At 43.0% G+C, this 9,498-nt stretch overlaps 1 protein-coding gene across 1 annotated transcript in view; it reads left to right on the top strand.

Moving 5' to 3' along the window:
• Nucleotides 1–1,528: 1,528 nt before the first annotated feature.
• Nucleotides 1,529–9,498, top strand: part of HDAC2 (histone deacetylase 2) — a 31,131-nt gene continuing 23,161 nt past the window's right edge. Inside the window, exon 1 of the mRNA XM_033867645.2 lies at nt 1,529–1,825. Within this exon, the coding sequence (XP_033723536.1) occupies nt 1,774–1,825 (52 nt within the window). The 5' untranslated portion in view covers nt 1,529–1,773. The remainder of the gene's footprint in view (nt 1,826–9,498) is intronic.

Genomic DNA, 9,498 nt, shown 5'->3' with positions numbered 1-9,498 from the left:
AAAGTCTCACTTCAGATTCCACTATGCTGGCTCTGAGAAGAACATTAGTTTCTACTAAATTAACTTATTCTGTTCTCAGAATGCAGCAAGTTGATTTTGGACTTAATAGAGTAAAACTTTTAAGGTCAATACCATGCAATTTTTACCTCTGAGTCAAAGTTTCTCACTCTGGTTCCTGTACCAACTGCATCAGTTACCTGGGGTGCTTGCTAAAAATACAGACTTGGGTAGAGGGCGATGGAGGCTACCCGGGACTTTTTCTAAATTTCTTGGGGATGAGGTCCAGGAAAATTGCTGCTTTAAGTATGAACTACTTGGGGATTCTGAAGTCAAATAGCAAAATAAAGAGGATATTTTTGGTAGTGGCTCTGAATAATTCCTGCTTCAATAAGGCCTTTTTTTTTTTAATGGGGGTGAGGGAGAGTGTGTATTTTGGGAAAACTGTAAGTGGCAAATGGTATAGGGGAATAAGAGTTCTATGTAGCGGACTGTCAGCCTCTGCCTCCCCCCAGTCACCTGCAAGGTGGCTGGCTTAGAGTAGGTAGGTGCTCAATGTTTGTTGACTTGTTGAACACAGGGACAAAGGTATTTATAACTTCCAAGAGTTTTGAAAGTCCTTTCTCTGAACTTCTGCACCAATCTTTCAGTGCCCAGCTATCAGAAGCAGTCATAATGGAGTAGCTAGGGTGTGTGGATTTTGGAGAAAGACTGAAATCAAACTCCAGACCATCAACATTTGAGAGGATCAAGTTCCTTAATCTCCCCATTTATAAAGAAGAACTAGAAGTAATACTTACATCCCAGCGTTGTTGGGAGTCTTAACTGAGTTAACAGGTTATCTATTACAAATAGGTATCAATGAAATACATCATTAATGCAAACACTCAGAACCCTATCCAACACATAAATGCATTCCATAAATGCCCATTCGAACCCAGGTATTCCTTAATGTCTGCAGTAGGTCCCCTTAACAGGTCAGAACCTCCGAGCAATTATCAGCAGAAAATGAAAAAATAAATGAAATCCACGACGACCCAGTATAGGGGTCGTGGGCTGCAGCTCAACGGGTTCCATGCGGTCGAATGGGTGGGAGAGTGGTCTCTCCCCGCCCGGCTCGGAGCACGTGGTCCGCCCGGGCGGGAGCTTAGCCACAGTGGGGGAGGGGAGCGGCGTGGGACTTCGCGGAGGGGGTCTAGGCGGCCCCGGCTACGGTTGGGGAGGCGCCGACTGCGCAGGCTCAAGATAGGCGCAACCACTGTGCGAAGATCCGAAGGGGTGGAGCGTTCACCTGGCTCAATGCTCTCTTTACTTACGGAGCGAAAGCCTGACTCTTTTTAAAAATAGTTTTCCGACTGTATTTGTACCCGCCCTGCGCAAGTTGTTCATCATTGGAAGCCCTCCTTCCCCAGAAATGAAGAAGCCTCTTTCTCTAGTCGTGCCCCCTCCTCCCCCGTGGAGTCACAGTGGACGCGCCCCACCTCCCCTCGGCCTCCGGAGGTGGTTTGGCTGCCTCCTCCCCCTCCCCAGTGTCGCGAGTTGGCGCCGCTGCCACCCCCCGGTCCGCGCTCTCGGCCACTCGGCCGGGCGGTACCGAGCCCTCCCGGCACTCCCCTCCTCTCTTCCCTCCGGCCCTCCGGCCTGCCTTTCCCCGCGGCACTGCCACCCCCCCCCCCACCTTCGCCCCAGCCCTCTTCTCTCCCCGCCGAGCCGCGGCGGCAGCAGCAGCAGAAGCAGCCAGAGGAGGAGCCGGAGGCGGCGGTGGCCGGGGAGCCCATGGCGTACAGTCAGGGAGGCGGCAAGAAGAAAGTCTGCTACTACTACGATGGTGAGAGGCAGGCCGGCCGGCGGGTGGGTGGGCGGGCAGGGCTGCGGCGCCGGGCCCGGAGCCGCACCTGGCTCTGCGGCAGCCGTCGCGAGTGGTCGATGGTGCTGAGGAGTCAGGAGGAGGGACCGACGTTTGGCCGCATCTTAACTCATTCGCGACCCGACACTGTCTGGCAGCCTCCGCGGGGAGCTAAGTGGACGCCCCACTTTTCCGTCCGGCCCCTCTCCTTCCCGCAGTGTCGTCCGCCGCCGGCCTACCCTGGCTTCGTGCTGGTGCGAAGCAGACGGCTCTCCCTCGCGTCTCTCCCCTCCGCCTCTCCGTGGGAGGGAGGTTTGGGGTCCCCTGCTCCGGCCGCCTGCACCCGATTTCTCCCCCCGGGTCAAAACAGCTACCCCGGCCCAGACTCCACACAAAGCCCCACGGCCTCGAGAGCTCCGCCCCTCGAGCCCCCATTCCTCCTCTCCCCTCCTCCGCTCCCCTCTGTCCCCGGCTGGCCCGAAAGCGTCTTCTCCTTTCTCTGCTGCCGGCCTCTCCCCGGACCCCTCGACCCGGGTGGGTGCTGGAGAGTACCCCTTGAGGGTGGGGGCTCACGTGCGCCTTGAGGCGCGCTCACACCCCTGTTTTGCGTGGGCTCCATCCCTCTCCTTTGTTTGCCGGGTGCTTTGAGCGCCACTTTCTCAGCATTCAAATGAAAAGGCTTCACTTCCTCAATAAAAATGAGGGTTTTCGAGTTTGAGGTAGTCAGGCTTCACGGGAAATAAGACGGTGGGAGGGCATCGTAGAGCTGTTGCTGCTTGTGTTGTCGATCAGGCTCGATAGGTCCTGGCTTGCCTCTCTGAGAGGTGGTTACCACCCACTTCTTTGTTGCTTTGTTCGATCAGGAAATACCGTGCTTTGGAGGTGTGGGACAGATAGCATTGGCATTTGGCTTGCGAAGGCTGTTTCTAGGCGATGGGAGTCCTGGTGCAGGAAAACTTTGAGGAGCAGTGCAGAAAGTGCTAAATAATCAGAAAAGCTTGAACTCGTGGAACAGTAAATTATAAAAGTAAGATAATTTCATTTTAGGGGTTCTTCTCATTTGCAATTTGAGCAGTAAGTCTTCTTGAATCCTGTTTCTTGGGCCAGTCAAAATACAATGAAAGGAGCCGTTACTGTTCTACAGATTGCACAAAGACGTTAACTTGGTAAATAGTGCCTAGTAGGTTACTCTCCAGAGAAGAAATTCTAAAATTTAACAAAGAAGCTAGGTTCAGAGACCTGAAAGTCCATCTGATTTGTGAGAAGCGATACAAATTTTGGAAGCTGTTTACTACATTCAATGTATTGTAAATCGTAAAATCTTAGAGCGGTGGAAAGATCTTACAGGACTAGGTCAGAATAAATCTGACTTTAATTTTAAAATGGCCATATTATATCTCTCCAGTTAGCAAGGATGAATCATTTTAATGCCTCTTTATATAAAATAACCACTTGTGTCATTTGTGGAAAAATCTAAAATCTTACAGAAGAAATCTAAATTGTTTGATATTTGGTAGCTAGTGCTAAGTAGTCACAGCCATGTTTTTAAAATATTTTTTGAGAGAACTGCATGTATGTGTGATACAAATTGATTTGAAATTATGCCATCATGGGGGGGGTGGAGATGGGAGTACATTTTAATTTTAACGTGAATTATTAACGTTTCTTAAAGTTAATTCTTTAAGAATTCACGCATATTTTGGGTCACTGGCCTGGTCTTGCATTCCATGACCAAATTGGAAAGTAAATAACTATATGTAAGTTAATTTTTAAAACAACATTGTTTCTCTAAGGTTTAGAGATTGTTGTTGTCAGGGCTTTGGGTAGAGAAGAAAGGTTTTAAAAGTTTGGGGTAACTGGTGCTAAGGCTCTTCCTGGAGCTGTTAGTTGCTGTTGACAGTGATAGGCTCTGATGAAGTAAGCTGCTTGAAACTTCTTGTCACCAGGCTTGAACCGTAGAACCAGGAGGTACACTTAAGTTGCAGTTTTATCAGCTATTTGTTCCTGGGCCCGTTTATGATGAGCTTTTGTTGAGGAAATGGGAGCAAGTACTGGTCCCAAAGGCGGGATGCAGACTTGATAGGAAGAGTAATCTTTGATTGTGACTTAAGTACTTTATAGTGGACCATACAACGGCATTATCTGATGGCCAACAGCAGGTGTATAACTGAATGTTTGGGTATCTCTGGTTAGGTTATCTGTCTTTTGTCTGTGGCTCTTCCTTGACTAATTTTTAGAATGGAATTTGTAGTTGCTTACATTTGGAATATGCTTTGAGTTCTTTTCATAGGCGTGGGGCTAATAAAATATTTTGCAGAGGTTATTAAATTGAAGGGGTATTATTATGCTAATTCTTTGTATGTGATAGTATTTTAAGCTGTGCATAGTTAATTCCAAAGCTTACATTTTCATCACCGGAAAAACCCTATTTTGTCAGCTTATAGAGGTAGCGATAGTAGTTTTTTCTTTTTTTAATTGTGAGGAAAGAGGATGCAAGTAAAGCAGCTTGTGCACAGGGAACTAACTCTAAGATACACAACATGGATTGGATTTGGAGTGTGTGATGTCAATAATAATAGGGCCTTAATCTATTAGACTAGAATAGCTGGTTTTAACTTGTTAGTAAAGGAAGTAGAAGGAAGAAAGATAAAGAGGAAAGGAGTGAAGTAGCAAATTCTGTAACCATAGGAATCCTACCTTTAGGCTTACTGGGACCATTAGGACTACTCTTGGTGACACAGAGAGAATGTCTAGCAAATGAAAGGGGCTTCTAAAAGACATATGTTCTTTCCTCCGTACACATTACAGTCTTCAATATCATACCCTTTAGATCACTGGAATGATGGTTTCTTCTTCTTTTTTTTTTTTTTTTTTTTTTTGCGGTACGCGGGCCTCTCACCGTTGTGGCCTCTCCCGTTGCGGAGCACAGGCTCTGGACGCGCAGGCCCAGCGGCTATGGCTCACGGGCCCAGCCGCTCCGCGGCATGTGGGATCCTCCCGGACCGGGGCACGAACCCGCGTCCCCTGCATCGGCAGGCGGACTCTCAACCACTGCGCCACCAGGGAAGCCCATGGAATGATGGTTTCAAGTGAACCTTCAGGCACTGATGGATAAAGTATTCTTAAACCTTTGAGGACAAGTAAGAGAAGTTTTTACTTCTCTTATTGCAGCTATTGACTCATGACTCATTTCCGAAAACATATATCTAAATCTTGAACTTCTAGTATATACTGCAAGATTGTCAATAATCTGTAAACGATATAGTTAGATCCCTTCTGGCTTTAAAATAATGCGACTTCCGGGGATTCCCTGGCAATGTGGTGGTTAGGGCTCTGAGCTTCCACTGCAGGGGGCACGGGTTCTATCCCTGATCGGGGAACTGAGATCACACACACCACACAGAGCGGCCGAAAGAGAAAAAAATAAAATGATGTGATTCTGTACTTAAATGTAATTAGCAAACCAAGCTTTGTTAGGCTCTGATTAAATACATTATTAATACTTTATCTAGAAATGTTAAGTGTACTTTCTTTTAAGCTTGAGGCCAATTACATTTAGTGTCTTCTACTGTATATACAATATGATAGGGTTGTATATATACATAATTTATATGATTACATGCATTGCTCTGTGTTATATTTTTCCCTTCTCTGATAGGACACATCAAACTATTTGGAGACAGGTGGTTCAGAGAAAAGCACTCAACACTGTACAAAGAGTTACCAAGATCATGTCTCCCAATATACTCCTAGTTTACTGTAGCACATTATAAGAATTCTGCTTGGCAGCCAACTTGACAGATTTCCTTAGATGTTTACTTATAACAGTGATGCCAAAGCCTTTTGCTAGGTAGTCCTTAACGTAATTGCATGGGTTCTTAGCTATAGTATAAATCGTTATTATCCATAAAATAGGTAACCTTTTCTTTGGAGGCAAATCAGGGTGCTGAATGAATTATAGCAGCAGTTCACAAATACCAATGGTTTTAATTGCACATCATTCATTTAAACATAGTAGAACATAAGACTGAGATTTTCATATACTTGGGTTCTCTTCCCCCAGATATTTTTTTACCATTTACTTCCTTCAGATTTCACCTTTTCAGAGAAGCTTTTCCCTATTACCTTAATCCCTGTTACTGCTTTTCTCCCTATCAATTATACCACCTAATTTTTGTCTCTCTTCCCACTAGAATATAAACTTCATGAGGACAGAATCTGTTTTGCTGATGTCTATACTTTCACCAGCCTAAATATAAATAAATAAATAAACAAACAAACATTTTTTACATTATTGATGAATAAATGATTAACACCTTATATTTTTATAGCTGGAGCACTTTCATATAATATTCTCTCTAATTCTTACACCCACTCTAGTTACAGACAGGTAGGATAAGTGGCGTTTTATTTATTTTCCCCATGAAAATAGATTCGTATCTCCGTTTGACTCAGTCCACCACTTAATCCTTTTCTACATTGTCTAGTTTTAATGTCCAAGGCGAGATCAACATCTGGTACCTAAAACATTTTTCTTTTTTCCTTTGGTGACCCAAGAGTGGAACTATTGCCACGGCTACAGATAAAAAAAAGGTTTCTCTGCTACCAAAAAAAAAAAAAAAGTATTAGTAATTATGTCTTTCCATTAACAAAAATTTTAAATGCTTGTGTTGACAAATCCTTAAAGGAAACAGTTGGAATTGAGGAGGGAGTGTAGTTATCTCTTAGGGAATAATAACAGCACTGAAACATGGATGAGATAAGATTTAAAAGTTCAAGTGTAAGGGTGAAGTCAGCTTTGGGTTCAGAAATATCAAATGGACTTAAAGTCCCTACTTTGTGCCAGGTAGAGAAAAGATTGAAGTCCTAAGAAGAAAATATAAGACCATATTAGAAGTAAATGCTGGAAAGGGTGTGGAAAAAAGGGAACCCTCCTATGCTGTTGGCGGAGGTGTAATTGGTACAGCCTCTATGGAGAACAGTGTGGAGGTTCCTTAAAAAACTGAAAATAGAGCTACCATATGATCCAGCAATCCCACTCCTGGTCATATATCTGGAGATAACTCTAATTCAAAAAGATACATGCACCCCAGAACTTCCCTGATGGCACAGTGGTTAAGAATCTGCCTGCCAATGCAGGGGTCACAGGTTCGAGCTCTGGTCTGGAAAGATCCCACGTGCCGCGGAGCAACTAAGCCTGTGCGCCACAACTACTGAAGCCCGCACGCCTAGAGTCCATGCTCCGCAACAAGAGAAGCCACCTCATTGAGAAGCCCGCGCACCACAACAAAGAGTAGCTCCCGCTCACTGCAACTAGAGAAAGCCCGTGTGCAGCAACAAAGACCCAATGCAGCCAAAATTAAATAAATAAATTGATTTTAAAAAAAAAAAGGATACATGCACCCCAATGTTCATTGCAGCACTGTTTACAACAGCCAAGACATGGAAGCAACCTAGATTTCCAGCGACAGAGGAATGGATAAAGGTGTGGTGCATACATACAATGGACTATTACTCAACCATAACAAAGAATGAAATAATGCCATTTGCAGCCACGTGGATGGACTTAGAGATTATCATACGAAGTAAAGTAAGTCAGACAGAGAAAGGCAAATATCATATGATATCACTTATACGTGGAACCTAAAAAAATGATGCAAATGAACTTACTATATGTGGAACCTAAAAAAATGATGCAAATGAACTTACAAAACAGAAACAAGACTCACAGACTTAGGAAACAAATTTATGGTTATTACCAAAGGGGAAAGGTGGGAGGGAGGGGTAAATTAGGAATTTGGGATTAACATATACACACTACTATATATAAAATAGTTAATCTGTATAATACTGTATAGCCCAGGGAACTCTGCTCAGTACTATGTAATAACCTATGTGAGAAAAGAATCTGAAAAAGAATAGATATATGTATAACTGAATCACTTTGCTGTACATTTGAAACTAACACAGCGTTGTGAATCAACTATACTCCAATGTAAAATAAAAATCTAAAAAATTTTTTAAAAATGTCTTTAAGGAGAAAAAAAATAAGACTGTTAGATAGTAAGAGAGGGGACCTTTGTAGGGTAAATCGGGCAAGGGAGGGCCTGAAGGCACAGAATGGGCCAGCCTCCTTAAAAGAGTTTTCCTACATAAGACATTGCAAACTTCAAAGCCTGGGTAGTTAGAAAGAACCTAGTACACTTAGCAGAAAGGAAGCCAAGAGGAAGACATGGGGGAACTGTAGGGTGCCAGGCCAAGTAGTAAAGGGCCAGACCACACAAGACTTTGTGGTAAGAGATTTGGACTTGAATATACAGGAAGCAGAAAGCCATTGAAGGTTTCTTAAGTAGAGAGAACTCTGGAAAGTGGAGAAAGAATGGTAAAGCGTAATAGAATGTGAACACTGAAAGCAAGAATTGAGTATATATTGGTCCACGTACAAGACAATAATTGCAACTGATAGACATGGACATATTTAAGAGAGGTTTTGGGAGTAAAACCTATAGAACTTGTTGATGGATTGGAAATGGAGTTGGGGCTTTGTGATGACTGAATAAAGGATGGCTCCTAAATTTCTGAATTGAGCAGTTAGGTGGCTTATTCCTGAGAGAAGAGGATTTAGGGCAGCACTCTTGATTCACTGACATACCCAAGCACCTGCCTGGCACACAGTAGGTTCTTGGTCTGTTCAGTGAATGAGTGAACTTGAGAAACCCCTGATATTTCAAGGTTGGTGGAGGAGTGGCTGTGGGGTGGTAGTAAAGTCCAGGAACGTGGTATTGTGGAAGCCAAGAGTGAATGTTTCAAGAAGTGGCCAGTGTGTTAAAGCCGCTAGTGGACTAACTAGTCTGGAAGACAAAAATAATACAGTAGCTCTCTGTTTTTTCCTGAATCATTTTTTAGTCAGCTTTTCTTCAGGGGTATATTTTATATTTCATAGTCCTGAAGTCCAAAATTATCTGAAAGGTGAAAAGAAATTTTTGTAACTCATTTGGAATCAAAAGCTTAACCTGAATTAATGTTTATCATCTTTATTCCTCTTATTCTGAATATTCATACATTTTTGCTGCAGAAATATTAATGTTTGATTACAGAAGGCTGCCCAGTCTCCAGGTTATCACATAATATCTGGCAGATTTATCATTTTACATTTATAAAATCTGAAAAAGTCTGAAATGTATCTAGTCTCAAGGACTTTAGAGGACTTTAGATAAAAGAGATTGTAGACCTTAGTAACCACTTCTCTTCTGATAGCTTCTTGAAGAGTGAGCAGCTTTGAAAATTTTGCAGATAACTAAATCTTTTTGGTAATTACTTCACATTGACAAAGTTTGTTGTATTCAAGGAGCCACTTAGAGCTAATTTTCCTGGATGCTTATTTCATTGGTAAAGCATTTTAAACTATTTTGGGTAACATTTTAAATGCCCAAATTACATTACTGACTATTTAAATCAGATGAATGAAATCCATAGGTTTTTAAAACTAAGAAAAGCCATATTTTATCTTTATGAAAAAGTAGATGGCTGCAGAGCACCCACGTAGAGAATTTTGTGATAGGGGATTAAGCAGGAAAAAAGTTGGGGATGGTTCTTTTAGACCCCCCTTACATTTTGGAAGAATTCTTCATAAGCCAAATAGCAGTTATCTGTAG

Source organism: Tursiops truncatus, chromosome 12 (genome assembly GCF_011762595.2).
Source record: "Tursiops truncatus isolate mTurTru1 chromosome 12, mTurTru1.mat.Y, whole genome shotgun sequence".
Taxonomy (NCBI): domain Eukaryota; kingdom Metazoa; phylum Chordata; class Mammalia; order Artiodactyla; family Delphinidae; genus Tursiops; species Tursiops truncatus.
This window is presented reverse-complemented; position numbering and strand designations above follow the sequence as displayed.